Source organism: Micropterus dolomieu, linkage group LG06 (assembly GCF_021292245.1).
Source record: "Micropterus dolomieu isolate WLL.071019.BEF.003 ecotype Adirondacks linkage group LG06, ASM2129224v1, whole genome shotgun sequence".
In the NCBI taxonomy this organism is placed as follows: Eukaryota; Metazoa; Chordata; class Actinopteri; order Centrarchiformes; family Centrarchidae; genus Micropterus; species Micropterus dolomieu.
In genome coordinates, this window is record NC_060155.1 from 23,789,544 (window position 1) to 23,805,337 (window position 15,794).

Here is a 15,794-nt window from a genome sequence, read left to right on the forward strand (position 1 = left end):
TCATTTTGCATCATCACTGCCAGGTGGCATGCCACACAACTCTAATTTTTGCATCTATTAAATGTGACACATTGGGATTGTTATCAGGAAATAGTGTACATGGCATGGACTTTTTTGTTCCATTGTGTGAATGAGGGAACCACAGTAGGGGGTATGAATGCACTTCGCATTGCATGTTGATTGATTAATCTTTATTTGAGCTATTTCTGTTAATACAATTATTTTACATAATTATTATATATTTTTTATCTACATGAAGGTATCAATAAGATCAATTTAAATATCACATTTGTTGTCTAGCCTACTATTGTTGCCTGTATCTGTTGTTATCTTAAGATGGACATGTAGCCAACCAAACTACTTCTTTTGATATGTAGGGTGCTGCATATGATTTGCCTTCTCCAATAGCGCCCAGTACAATATGATTATTCCTAAAGCATCTAAGAACATAATCTTTACATTGTAAAGGATTACTGTGGCAATAACGTGGGAGCAGCCCATTGTTGAATTAAGTAGGGTAAGCCTATATAATAGAGGGAGATCTGTGCACCACGTGTTTACTAAACAAATAACAACTGGTAACGTACTGAGTGAAAGCAAATATCAGTTTCACCGGCGACATTCTATTTAATAAATTCACCATCTGGCCTCACTATATAACAAATAACAACCAGTGTGAATTAGAAAAAAGAAATAGGCTAATTTCCATCAAAAGAAAGCCATTCTTTGTGCAATAAGAGGAGTCTGTTAATATATCAAAATCAATCCTCTAATCATTTGTCTTAAAAGTCATAGTGTGCAGCTGGATTTGAGTTCCATTAGTTCCAAAAGTAAATTACTGGCCCAAGAAATTAATAAAGTGTAAGAAAACACTTTTAAAAAGGTATGTGAAAAGTTACCATTCCTAAAAAACAAACAAAAAAAACACTACTTTTTACCTCATTGCATTACTTGTAACAAATTACTACCCACCCCTGGGGCACCATATAAAGCATTAATTTCACACTGAATTTGGAAATGGTAGACAAAAAAATATAGTGCACTAAATAATAAATGGGTAGTTATTTTGGACACATCCAAATTGTTGTTGCCAAATGGATCTAGCTAGCTTGCCAGCAGGTTGTGGGCACATGTGAGTGGCTGAAAGGTGAGAGGGTACGCTGGTGACTCTGTCTTGCAAAGCAGTGTTATGAAATAATAACAGAATTTTAAAGTCCAATAAAACTCTGTTAATTTGAAAACATTCTATAACAATGAAATGACTTGTATTAAGTTTTGAAATAATTTATTGGTTTATGATATATTGTTATTTAGCATTGTTTATTACATCACAGTATTTCATTTTTACGCTTTATATAGTTTTCTTATTTCTGTAACTACAAGAATTAATTCTTGTACATGATCTAGTTTTATGATCTAGAAGGAAAGCTGCTCAAAGCTGTCCCGTAATATGATCATCTGAACTTTCTGCTGTGATCGGACTTACTCAGTAGTCTACAGAAACCCATTTTGTTGCATCTTTCCCACAGTCATAACATGAATAAATTGCTATTGCAGTGCCATCTGCCATCCAGACAGGAGTGAATTGTTACATTTTTCATGATAGAAAGATGATTAGGTTTAAGCTTTAGACCAGATGACAACATGGAGGTACCGTTATTATAGTTTGACCAAGCAACCTTTGTGCAAAGCTGAACATGAGGTAACATAAATACAATCCTGGATTTGGGGAGGTTTCCTGATTGTTCATTTGGGCGACGGACCAAATTTGACCTGGAATCTTTGTTACATGTCACACTTATTTCTTTTTCTCATCTTTCTCCAGTGTGATTGAGTAATGAGAGCAAAAACAATATAAAAACAATCGTAATAGCTGGGATAAGAACTTACCTTGATTGAGCGGGCTATTGAAATCACATTCTGTATACAAACTAAGGCTGTATCATTTTATTGGTTCGCTGTTTAATCAGAGTAAAGCACCAGCCAGTCACTGCTGTCAAGCTCCTAAATGATGGATGTCCTACTTGACCACAGCTAGACAGTGTGTTTTATTATTTCTATCTCAGAGGGATGAATTGTTTAAAGGTATTTTATTCAACAGCTTTGAATTGGTAGTCTGTACAGCCTGCACAAAAACGTCTCTTACACTGAGAATGTGAAATACTGAAAAATACAAATTATTGTCAGCTAATTAAACCAATAAGGGACCTCTGTTAGATGAACTGTAATATAAACAGCTATTACAAAAAGAACTTCCAGTAGGACATGAAAGAATATTTGAAATGCAGTGAGTATGTTAATGTAACCATAGATGTCTTCAATATGAGGTTTTGACAGCTACAGCTATATAGCCATTACACAACACTGCCATAACATTACTCCCTGCTAGTATTCCATTCACAATGTATTACCTTTTTGTGCACAGCCTTTTAACCTTCATCAAAATTAATTCTTAAATGCTATTGTATGGTGGGAAGACCTGCTGCAGGTTCAGTGCAATACAATACATACAATACATGGGTAGTTTTCTGAATACGAGGTTGAGTGAGGGAGCGTTTATTTACAAGATGGAGTCTGCATACTGCATCTTATATCAAAACGACTTTGCATTCCAGCAGATAAAAGGAATTCCTGAATTTTTGATCGACTTTTCTCCAGAGTTGCTGGTTTTTATTCGTGTTGCGTATCACCACGGTGTGGTCACAGCAAATGCAGCAAATCTCTATGATGTCACTGCTCGACATTTGCATACATTTTTATCACAAAATGCTTTTATGTGTCAAAATAAACATACTCTTCTCTCCAGTCCAACATAAAATGAGATGTAAAAGTTCTGAATTATTCAACTCTTTCTTAAAAAATGTCCATAAAAACACCTATTTACGTGATCAGCTTCAAAGTCGAAACTTTAAAGTCCCTGAAAACATTTTCTCAATTAGCTTCTTACTGTTCTATACTGTTCTGTATGAGTGATGAGCACTATACCAACACCGTTTTGGTCATTTTACATGAGACATTTCTGTCTATCTCTGTGCTCCTATTGTCATTTTGCAGTAGGCGGGGCTCGGTTGCACCAAGGTGAGGGCACATACTTCTGCGCACCAATCATAGTTAAGCAGCATTTTAATGACAGTTGGCATGTTGGTTGATTGCTCTCAATAAAATCTGATCAAACTACATCCACACTGTCCTGATTAAGCAGATTAGCTGAGTTTGTGTCTGTTAAACTCTTAAATAAATAAATAATATTTATAGACATTATTAGGCTTTTTTTTATTCAGTGTTGCTTATTTAGTCACACATAAATAAAACATGATCACTCATGTAAAGACACATTAAATTATTAGACTGCTATTATAAGTGATCCCTTCTGTTTTCACATTGCTAAACTAAATGGTAAATTGTCATGCAATTAAGACACAATAAAATGACGCAAGCATGTAAAGATTGAAATATCGCATCAAGTACATTTTCATCAAAAGCACTATGGCTTATAGCCAAGGTTAAGTTATATGCAGAAAGAGAGACTTCATCTGTAAAATTAAATAGGCTGACATTTAGATTGATTTGCCTTTAGTTGAATTCAATTCAGTTTTATACTGTTGTCTTGACAGTTTTATAAAGCCAAACTGATATCATATTCAAAACAAGAAACATCAAATGCCTTGAGCGACTGCCAAATTATAGTACTTAATACACTGTAATAAAAACAGACATTAACCTGTTCTTGGTCTAATGAATGAACAACTTAGTGATGCATGCGCCTTATGATGTGTTAATAAGAGGCCTATTTAAGTGTTCAAGGCATTCTAAGAGCCACTCTGCAAACATTTATGTAAGAAATCTGGCAAACTGGCTGGCAGATGCAAGAGGGAGGAAAGTGAAATACAACCCTCCACTGAATAGTTTCAACTGAGCTTTGTGTCCATGTAGCACGAGTCAGAATACAAAGCTCTGGGGATTCCTGGGTGGCCTTTTCAGACTGAAACACCTATATATAGTTTCTAAAGGGCCTTCAGTGCAGTTAGAAGTTAAAAGTGGCACAACGTGCTATATTTTCTTTATATGTAGGCCATATGCTATATCTTTCTAAAACAACCTACAGTCTGATTAAAAAAAGTTTTATATAAGAGGTGTGTGTGTGTTTGTGGTGTTAAACCGACTTTTCCAAAAAATGAAGTGTAAAATTTACTTTGAATGCATATAGTATGTATTAGTGTTGTAGTCTAGACCGCCCAAACCGAGACCAAGTCAAGACCAGAGTGTATGGAGACAGAGAAAAGACCAAAACTTTGAGGGGCTAAGACCAAGTCGAGACCAAGACCGAGGGAGGGCGAGACCGAGTCATGACCAAGACCAGTTCCCCACATTACATGACACACAATAAAATGTGGAACAAGATCATAGGTACTTCTCATTCCCATTAAAACACCCACATACAAACACTAAGAGATAACGTCAACGTAACCATCTTTATTCAACACTCCTTTTCCATGTTTACCTTCGTGGGGAGGTTGAACAGCCGCTAACACATTTTTAATTAGGGTTATTGGTTGCATTTGAAACATTATGTTTTATATCCAATCAAATTAAGGATGTTAACAAATAAATCAGACAATGCAAAAGCAATTTATTGATATTCCCAAAGTTATGGTCTTGACTGGTCTTGAAATAAAATCCAGAGTCCTCAATATACAAATGCGATCGAGTCCGAGACGAGACCAAGACCATCAAAAAGTGGTCTCAAGATTGGTCTTGAGACTAAGACCGATCTCGAGTACTACAACACGAGTATGCAATTTGTAGAAGTTTTATATGAGAATGCATATAAGAAACACTTTTTGTGGGGCGCAGGCAGGTTAGGCGGTGCTGTTCAATTTTATTACTCTTTTGGCATGAAATTGCATCTCTGTTCAGACCATACAGAGAAATTTCATGGCTGCAATTGGCCGATGTGCACACACAGCCCTCTCCAAAACCCCAAAAGTCAAATGCAAATGGGAACACAATTTAAGTGCAATGCAGGCAGAATCTGAAATGGGTTAGATTAATGTTTGATTTTTAATAATACTGTCACCACAGCTGCTTGTAGGATGTATGAGGCCTTTCCCTTTTGTTGATTAAATACCCGTAGCCATCATAGAGCAGCAGGAATGATACAGTACATACGTTCCATGTGCAGTCTCTAATTTGAGGGATGTGCCGCCTCATAATTATGCATAGGCCAAACAGTTTGGCTTATTATAATGATAAAATGTTTATTATTCATTATTAGAATAACCTTATTGTACATATTATACAGAACACAGATGTAACTAAATAATATAAATTTTAACATTTGAGCATAAAAAATAAATAAATAAAATAGAAACAGCTTGATTTGTACTACATTAAAAGAAGACATAATCTGCCTATTAGGGATGCTGTCTGCTCATATTTAAGACGTGTTTACTGTGTTGCTGCTTTGGGGCTCTGCTCTTTTCTTAAAAGAGCTACCAGCCTGGACTTTCCTCTCGGCTCATTAGGAAAATGTCTGCCGCTTTTAAACAAGATGAGGAGCTGACGTGATTGGCCATAACCTGACTCCACCTGCTAATAATGTATTCTGCCTACTAATTATGTATTCATACCTCCTCAGCCTCTTTTCCACATTGCACTGTGAACCAACATTGCTTAGACTTAACTGGTCACACCCACCTGCGCTTTGTTTGTGAAGTAATACACTGTGAAATGCTTTAACTGTAGCAGGACTGATGGATTCTTTAAAATTAATAAGTTCAGCCGCTACAATGTTCATGGTAAAAAAGAAAAGTGGGTTTCCAGGACAAACACCTTCAAATCCATCAGAATTCGACCCTGGATACCTCAGTTGGTAGAACAACAAAATCTATAGAAAATTTCTTATAGAAAATCTGAGAGTGCAGTTTTAAAATTTCTGTTGAAACACTGTCCTGTTTCCTTTTGGCACTGATCGATGGCAGTGTCTATGTATCAGATTATGTTTACCTCCTACAAAACACAAAACAGTTTATCAACTAAATTCATGAGAACAGAGTGCAGTCATCCTTTAAAAGCTGAGCTGTTGTGTCAAATTTGTGTGAAATGGCATACATACATATACATATAGAAATGACCCTTTGCCCTATTTGATAAGAAATTATAGAGGAGTATTAAATTATCTGCCACTTTGAAAAAAATCTTTTTCATTTCAGTTTTACTTGGAAATCTGTGACAGTGTGCATGTCACAGCCACAGTGACCCAATAATATTTCTGTGACCGTAGAAAGATCATGTACAATGTAACAGGAGTGCTTGGAATAGGAATGAAAAAAAGAGGTAAAGGCAGCGATAGGGGGATTTTTGCACTTATATTGCAGTTAGATGTTGGAATGACAATATCTGTCTAAGATTGTAATTCAGAGCATGACTGCAGAGTGCCTGTAGGAAACAGTTTGTATGTACAAAAAGTACTCTAATCTCCATTTAAACTCCGCTCTGCCCCTTGAAAATGGGTTTTACTTTGAGGAGCACTCTTGCCTTTTAAAAGCAGGGAGAAAAGCTTTCAGGAAAACTTTGGAATTTGCCTGAAAAGAGGGTATTATTTTAAATAATTCACCCCTTAACTGGTTAGTTTAGAAAAGTTCAGCAAATTTGGCCTGATGTCCTCGCAATCTGCCTCTTAAAGGTTTTTTTTCCCAAACATCAAGGTCCCTCCCGCACAGAATTGTTTAATTCAGATTAGAATAATGACCCTGCCAGCTGCCTGCCTGGGCAGGGCCCAAGGAGAGTGGGTGAAGGAGACGAGCACTATTTAGTAATCCTATCAGCTGCCGTATGAGTGTCTGCTCCTCATAGCAGCTCAATCTTCAGATTGAGTTGTTCAGTCAATCATGGATTCAATATTTACTTGATGATTCAATATTTACCAAGGCGCTTTGCAGCACACGCGGCTGAAGAGATATTGCTGCTGCAAGGATCCTATCAAAGACTCGTTACATGAGACATTTAAGGGTGAGGGTTGGGGGAGAGAGAGGGGAGTTGGTATCTAATCTACGGCAATGAGACACTAATGCAAGGTGCGCTGGAACTGAGCCAGTTCCCTGCTCGAAATTGGTGTCTGCAAAGTGTTTTGTGTTGGTTACACTCGACTGGGTATAAACATCTTGCCAGATGTAGATCTGCATTCTGAGAGAATGACTCACATTTAAAGTTTAACCTTGAGTATGAATATTACAGTGTATATATTCACACACACACACACACACACACATACATACATACATACATACATACATACATACACACACACACACATACATACATACATACATATATATATATATATATATATATATATATATAAGATTCCTATTCCTTTCACCAGAGTCATGTCTTATGGTAAGAACTTGTGTTCCAGATGGATCTGTGGCAGTGTGAAAATTTTATCTTTGTGGAGTGTGACTGGCTGTATAGCACGGCTGGCAGGCTGCATTTCAATAGGTTTGCCTCCGCCTTGCACTTGTTGCATCAACCTCAACCTCTTTGATCCCTAAGTCTGATTAGTTTCTACTGCTGTCAAAAGAAACATTTCTGTCTACTTATTATGTCCCCCTGTACTTATCTATAATATCTATAGTAAATAAAAATGCCTAAAACGGAAAGGGATTCAATTGCAGACACATTGTATTCTGTGTCAGTCTGTGAGTGAAGCTGGTATGGCCAAGGAGTGCTTTGAAATAAGCAGAAAGCTGTAATAGTTTTTCTTTTTCAAGCTGGAAAGAACATTTGTAAAAGGGAGAAAAAAATCAAAACTAAGCATGGATTACAAATAATTGGCTACCATCTGAAAACACAGGTAAAAACAAAAAAAGGTGCCTACTGTCCTCTCAGTTTCATTTTACTTGGTCTCTCTAACTGTGTCTCAGAAACTGTAACATCATAGTCACTGAGATATCTATTTTGATCAGAAGAGGGTGAAAATAAATGGCCCGGTGATCAGACAGGTTTCTAAGAAGCCACCAGGTTAGCCAAAAGTATTTGGAATACAAAATAATGTAATGACTAATGTAATTATTATCCAAAAATGTGTGTTGTGAACATCAACCTCAGCTTACAGACTGACTTCCTGCTTTAAGCTTCACTTAACAGACTTACCTTGTTAGTGTCCACAGTTTTTTGTGAAATGGAGGTTTATTACCAACATTACTGGTGTCTGCAAAGTGTTTTGTGTTGGTTACACTCGACTGGGTATAAACATCTTGCCAGATGTGGATCTGCATTCTGAGAGAATGACTCACATTTAAAGTTTAACCTGCACATAGTGGTTTAGATGATTGATGTCTAAACTGCCTTGTTTATGACATCATGCTTGTCTGACTGCTTGTGTTTCTTGCCTATCTCAGACATTACTTTGGTAAATGCAGTATGTCATCATAACCTACAGAGACTAGATTTGTTACTTAAGTAAAAGTACTAGTAAAGCAATGTAAAAGAAATCCTATTATACTCCCATTGTAAGTAAAGGTACTGCATTCAAAACTTACTCAAGCAAAATGTACTTTCAAAAGTAAAATGGCTCATTGTCAAAAAGATTGTTAATACTGATGCATAAGTGCGTAAGCAGAACTGTACTGTGGTAAGCCTAGTTCACACTACACAATTTTAAGCCCGATTTGCCGCTGTGATCAGGGGTAAATCAGTGATCGATTGGCGGTCGCCAGTCGTTACGTGTGAACTACTCAACGACGCATCAAAACGGCTCCCTGACACATTTCTCACACATTGCCAACGTCTGCCAGATTTCTAGCATTCCAAATATCTGGAGGAGTCGGCCGACTCGACATCCACATCCAGCCAATGAGAGCAGGCAACTGGCAGAGCAGGCAGCTACTTTTTACTCCCCTCCAGCTCTCTCCGTAGCTCAGATGATCCCTGCTACCTGCGTGTGCTAATCCATTCTTTCACCCCGATTTGTTTGTATAATTGCAACAACAGCTGTTTCATGTGTAGGTTCACCTCATTTCCCGTTTCACATTTTATGTGTGTTTTCTTGACAAAACGTTGTTTGAAGACCAGCATCGGGTGGCACAGCCGCTGTCAGCTTGTGTAGTGACCCCCTGTCACCGATCAGTCACTTAGTGTGAACATCACAACAACTTCAAGACTCCCGTCACAAGACAGCAAGTCGTGTAGTGTGAACAGCATGGCCATCGGCCGAAGCTGAAAGTCGTGTAGTCTGCACAAGCCTGTAGTTGGTTATTGTGAAGCTGGTTTTAAACGTGCTATTGATAACACTGATAACATTCAGCTACTAGATATTGTATTCTACCTTAGAAAGGATGAAAGCCGAAGTTTACCGTATAGTTATATAAACATAGTTAATCATAATAGACTAAAAGAATATAAATGATTGAGGAATGGAAACGTATTCAGACTTAATGGCCGCTTCAAACGTAGGGAGTCACCACTTTTTTTGGTTTTTATACATCGAAAGAACTTCTGTAAAAAACAGACCTGGCATCTAATTGAGTTTATTTGTCAAAAAGTGTAGCCTCACCTGGCCAGTAAAAGGGACATGCTGTGTAATTGGTGCTCAGAATTTAAATTTTTTCACGTACGTGCAGTGCTCAGAATTTAAATGTTTAGTCTCAACTTTAGTTTATCAGTGACGAAGAAAAGTGAACAAGTCAGTGTGGCTTTTCAGCAGTTTAAACTCCTTCAGTTAACGAGCAAAAGCTTAACCGATTGGCTTTTTGTGCAATATTGGGAAATTTTTCCTCTTAGAAGCCTCTTCAAAAAAACTAAAAACAGCTATTTCAGTGAAAACATCTGAGAAGTTTAATGAGGAAATCTCTCTTTGGTGGAACTGCTAACAACTCATAGACATGGTCACAAGGCAAACAGGCTGGGAACAACTGGTTTAATGTTTTACGATAATTTGTATTTTAAAAGCTTATCAAATGTTCTTTTATGTAAAATCGTAATCTACAATGTAAATAGTAACTAAAACTGAAATAAATGTATCGGAATGAAAAGTACATTTCCCTTTAAAATGTTGTGGAGTAGAAGTATAAAGTAGCAGAAAACATTCAACAAAAAAAATACCTCAAAATTGTACGTAAGTACTTGAATGAGTGTTCTTAGTTACCTTTCTACAAAAAAAGCTACAAAAATAAGAACCAAGTTGTGATAGACTGGAATTATCCTTTCATTTGGTCACTTTTCCAGTGTAAACACGCAACACACTGAAAACCTGCTTAGAATTAGTATTTAATATGGAATTTCTATCTCTTTCCTTCTCTCTTGTTCTCATATACACACAAACTCCTTCTTGAACTCTCTCTTGTGCAACCATCTGTCAATTACCCCTCTGATTCTTAACTACCTAGCTACCAACCCTCATGCCGCTTTCCCTACACAGCGCGCACACACACACACACACACACGCAGTCACACACACACTTCATCTATCTTTCCCATAGTGATACTGTCATGGCTTTGATCAGAAATAAAGTACCAGCTGCTCCCACAAATCCCCTTCTTCCTCCTATCTTGTTTGGCTTGATCCCACTGGGAATAGTCATTCTGCCTGCACTTATGTATAAATATAGACATATATGAATACTCTACGTATGAAATGTGTCTACTGTTTTTCATATATTTAAATTTTTCCCCCTACAATTTCTGAAATCTGATCTGGCAAATTGACGCTCCATGAGCAGAAGACAGGAGATTTAAGGGAGTGAGAGGAGAGCCGTTGAAGAGACAGACGGTCCGATTGAGAGAGGGAGCTAAAGGGAATTGGAGACGGAGATGAAGAGAAATGAAGTGAGACAGAGGGAGGGTGGGGAATGGTGGAGTAGAAGAGAAAGGTGAGCGGTAGGATAAAGGAGGGAGAGGGTGCGTGTGGGAGGGGGGCAAATAAAGAATTTGTCACACTGCCGTCGGAAGGAGATTGAAAAAGAAGTGGGAAAGGAGAGTAGAGTTTGACTTGATATAAAGCTTTCTTACGCTCTTAAAGTGCAGCTGTATCCTGTCCACTTAGCTCCAGTTCTGCCTTGTTTTGACTCAGTGCTTCTCTTTTTCTTTCTCCTTTTTGTTTATTTCCTTTCCTCCTCCCTTTTCCCTCCCCTTCTTTTCTCTTCTTTCTTTCTTTCTTTCTTCTCTTTCTTCTTTGCTACCCCTCTCTCATTTCTTTCATTGTTCTACCTCATTGCCCTCTCCTTCTCTTTATTTCCCTCCATTCCTCCCTCCTTCCCTGCAGGCACGTCTATAATCCAGGTGACAGCGACAGATGCTGATGACCCGACTTATGGGAACAGCGCCAAGCTAGTGTACACACTGGTGCAGGGCCAACAGTACTTCTCTGTCGATCCCCAGACAGGTGAGTGTGTTTATATATCTGAGTGTGTGTGTTCCCGTCATAACACACATGGGCGGAGAAATGTAAAAGATGCGCAGATGTCGGAAAGCTAATACACACACGCTGCACAAAAGCAAATACACTCAAGATGTTGAAGTGCAAACACACAGGGTGTATGAGCAAGCAAGTGAATGAACATGTGAGAGTGGACGGACATGATAACACACACGCGTACATGCAGGTATGCATGAGTGTGCAAACACAGGTGGAGCTAAACATCCGAGAATGTGTGAGCTGCATGCACAAACAGAGACTCGTCTCTCTATTTTTCCCCTCTCTGCCCTCTTTCACTCAGTTACTAACACATATTGATGCACACATGCACAAACACACGCACATTCAAACTAACTATTTTCCCCCACATGCATCCCTCATTCTCTTGTCACACTTAGTCATCCATCTTTCTCACTTCCCCTTTCCCTCTTGTGCCCCCGCAAACACCCTCCTCTCAAATGCACACTCACTCACACTCACACACATACACACCTCAACCTCTCCCAGTGTTCCCCTCCGTGGTTCACCCCAGTATGAGTTGGCAGAAATGTATTCATGATGGCAGGGCCTGTGTGCGCCGAACAAAACACAGAAGCAGCCTAATTTTATTATTTCTGAATGAAGCAAAAACAAAAAGACATATGTTCAAAGAGAGATGTCAGCAAAGGTTTGTGAACTATTACACAGGATAGATTACATGGCGCTCAAAGGACCTGTCTGCTGTGTGGGCTTTCAATATGCCTCCATGTCACGCATGTCACCTAAGGGCAAAACATTTTTTGCTGCGTGGAGTGTGAGGGTGGAGTGTGCCTTATTTATTTCTTTTATTTCATTATTGTTACTTTTTTAGCATCATACCTTGGAGGGAAATCATTGCTTGGTTGACTCAGAAATGAAGTTCTAACTGTTCAGAAGCTGTTTTGATTGACAGTGTGCATAAATATTTAGCATTTACCTTACAATGCTGCTGCTGAAGTTGATTGTTGTTTGCCTGTGGGAATATGTGCCTGCTTGTAAGGGTTTACTAAGGAACACAGGTGGACAATACATGTGTTTTGCTCATTGCTCATGTTTAGTAATTGATTGCTTTGACAAATGAGGACCTCTGAAACTAGTGAAGAGAGCTGCAGCACTGATGCTGATTGGGGAATTTAAGCTTAATTCTACCAAGGGTGTATTAGTCGTGACACTGTGCTATCAGACAAGCTTTAGCATTCTGAATGTGTCCGTTCTCTTCTCCCCTCTTCCCTCTTCTCTCCGTTCTCTATCTCCCTCTTGCAATCACCCATTCCTCGTTGGCTCCATCACCAAAGGTCTTATTCAAAAATGTACACTCGGAGGCGAGCACATTTGCTCATATATTCAGTTTGTTTGCTTATGAATTCTGCTCATGACCCCAGACATATTCCTGCATGTTAGCATTCAAAACAGCCCGCGCTGAATGTGATTCACCTTGAGCTGCCAATTCATCCAGGCCGGTGTTTTGGCTGATGTTAGGTGAGAGCAGCCAGCACTTGATGTGCAATATCCAATCATATGTAGCAGAATGAGGTCATTTACACAGAGGAGATGTCGATGTTGAACGCGCGTAAGTGATGCGTCTTGGTGTGCTGTTAAAGAGAGTTAGATACAGAACAAGATTTTACGCTCTGTCAGCATGTCTGGCGGTCGGTATTGGGTGATTTATCATTTCCATATGAGCTTCCTTACATATCTGTTTGTATATGCTGTGTGTGTGTGTGTGTGTGTGTGTTTCTGTGTGCTTTTAACGGGACATTAAGTTACATATTGTCGCTGTCAAATAGAAACTGAGCGTCTCCAAAAAGTGGGGAAAGCTGTCAGGTTGTCAGGAAAAGCAGCCATGTCTTTGGCCTGATGACAATGTGGTTTGACAACATCTGTTTTGAAGGGCTTCAAAAGCCCAAGAGGTCTAAGAACTTGGTCTGTCAGAGTGAAAAAATTTTAATTACTAAAACTAAAGCTATTGAGTTTTTACACACCAACAAACCTGATCTCTTTATTACCTATGACAATGACAGAGGAACTGCTAACAACACTGACAGGTTTGTGATACATATATATTATATTATTATATTATGTATATGTGTGCAACATGTTAAAAATCCTCTGCAATTAGCCAATATCTGCTCATTTCCTGGTCTAGCTCTATCACTAATAAGCCATGAGAACAACTTTGGGTTGCCCAAATCCATTCGGCTTAACTTTCTCTGTCTTTGTTTCTCATTGATTCATTGGGCACACCCGTCCAATGGACCATTTTAACAGTTACATGAAATAATACCATATTAACATTTATAACAGGCTAAATTGCTTATTGGAAAGCACAAAACCATGACCTTTTTATTAATGACTTATTAACATGTATAACTGAGGTCTTGATAGGGCCATGACTTTCTCAGTTCATAAAGAGCAATTGGATCTGCTGTAAATGTTAATAAATCGTTAATGAAAGATCATGGTGTCCATTAAGATTCTCTGTCCACCACTTTATAAGGTATCTTCTTGAAGTCAACTGGGTTTGCTACTACTGAAAAACAGCTAATCCAGATGCCTCTGACTTAGACAGATAAAAAGGTCAAGAGGCTTTATAATCAGCCATCAGTTCTGCATGTTAGTATGTCATTATTAAAGGCTTTTTACATTACAATAATCCATCTAGAATTGTAAAAGGTGTTAACAGATAATGTGTGCATTGCATTGCTGATGAGATTGAGAGTCATAGCAAGGCATGCTTGACCAAAACTAACTATTACAAATGTTCCACAAAGCATAAATAAATGATTTATTAACCATTATTAAAGCATTAGTTACAGATTGTAACTCTATTATAAAGTGTGCCTTATTAGAAAGTGGTACCTACAAATGCCTGGTGAAGAGATAATCTATCAAGATTATCAAGAACAGAAGATGTTGTGATACCACGCTTACCTTTAGAAGATACTGTGTCATTAAAAATGTGAATAGAGCTGAATGAGATCCCAATTTGCAGGGAGCTTTTGTTCCAAAACAGAACCCAGGCCATAAAGCGTATTTTGGAAGCCATGAGGTCCAGTGCCTGATAATCACCGAGCCATAAATATTGATCAAAAACCCTTTCAGTCCCACACAGATATATTATGGTCATTTGGTGCCATTTCGCTGCCGTTAAAACCTTATTTTTCCCTGCTTTAATGGCTTCATTCCCACCCTGACCCTACTCTTTGTGTGTGCGTGTGTGTGTGTGTGTGTGTGTGTGTGTGTTCCCTAGGTATTCTGCGCACGGCTGTACCTGACATGGACAGGGAGACTCAGGACCAGTACCTGGTGGTGCTCCAGGCCAAAGACATGGGGGGGCACCTGGGTGGATTATCTGGGACCACCACCGTCACTGTCAAACTCACTGACGTCAATGACAACCCTCCACGCTTCACCCAGAGTGAGTAACTCACCAGGTCATCCAGCCACCCACAGGAGATAAATGACTAGATAGGCAGAGCAACATTGGACACACTGTTTATGTATTGTACTACATCCCGCCTCACCCTCAACCACATATACACACACTCACCATGCTGGAGTCTGTTTGGAAATACTTCATTGCGGTATGTTTTATACAGCTTGGAGTACCAGATTAGTGGGGATTCACCTCATTAGGGCAATGCAGTATCAAGTGAGTGATCAAGTCACTGTATAGTAACAGAAATTACTTTAAATTACTTAACTTTCTAGTACTCATTATACATTCATTAAACACTATGAGAAAACAAACACTAGGCTGCATAACAGCATTAACACAGTGTTTGTTTTGCTCCAAAAGGCAAAAGAGTTCTCAGACCTTTTTGACCTGCAGGTCCTGTCAGGATTTTCACAGCAGCAGTCAGGCAGACGAGACTCCTGCCGGGCTGCAAAGTGCCTCATCAAACATTCAGTCCTGGATTTCACTCGCCTTTGCAATGATACATCAGCCAGCATTTCCAACTCCAGCCGTACTTTCAGATTACAGAAAATAATCTGACAGCATCTCTATTTAGGCCAACCTAATTGGCTTGCTAAATAACAATTTGATAGTGTTTAACTTAATTTCACTGTTTGTGATCATGAAGTTATTTTGGTGCAAAGGATATATGTCCTATGTAGCTGTTTGACTTATATAGTTGATAAATTAAATTAAATTAGGCCTTAGTTCTGTGGCTTAGTCTACTGTTGGATTTGTGTAAACAAAATTTGAATCAAATTAGTTAATTATATAATGGCTGCTGGTCACCATGAATATTTTGTAATTATGTTATGTATTAGGCGTCATTGTCCTAGTTAGGCATTATACTGTAAATCATTCTTTTAGTTATCCAGAAAGTGGCTGATGAGCTGGTTGGCGAAG

At 38.6% G+C, this 15,794-nt stretch overlaps 1 protein-coding gene across 6 annotated transcripts in view; it reads left to right on the forward strand.

Moving 5' to 3' along the window:
* The window catches only part of LOC123972745 (cadherin-2), a 150,874-nt gene that overhangs the window by 67,127 nt on the left and 67,953 nt on the right, over positions 1 to 15,794 (forward strand). For 4 of the 6 annotated variants that reach the window (XM_046052388.1, XM_046052386.1, XM_046052387.1 and 1 more), the window contains 2 exons: positions 11,264 to 11,383; positions 14,685 to 14,852. The exons of 1 other annotated variant lie outside the window; for it this stretch is intronic. In XM_046052388.1, the coding sequence (XP_045908344.1) occupies positions 11,264 to 11,383; positions 14,685 to 14,852 (288 nt within the window). The remainder of the gene's footprint in view (positions 1 to 11,263; positions 11,384 to 14,684; positions 14,853 to 15,794) is intronic. One more of the 6 variants, XM_046052390.1, reaches the window with a different exon arrangement.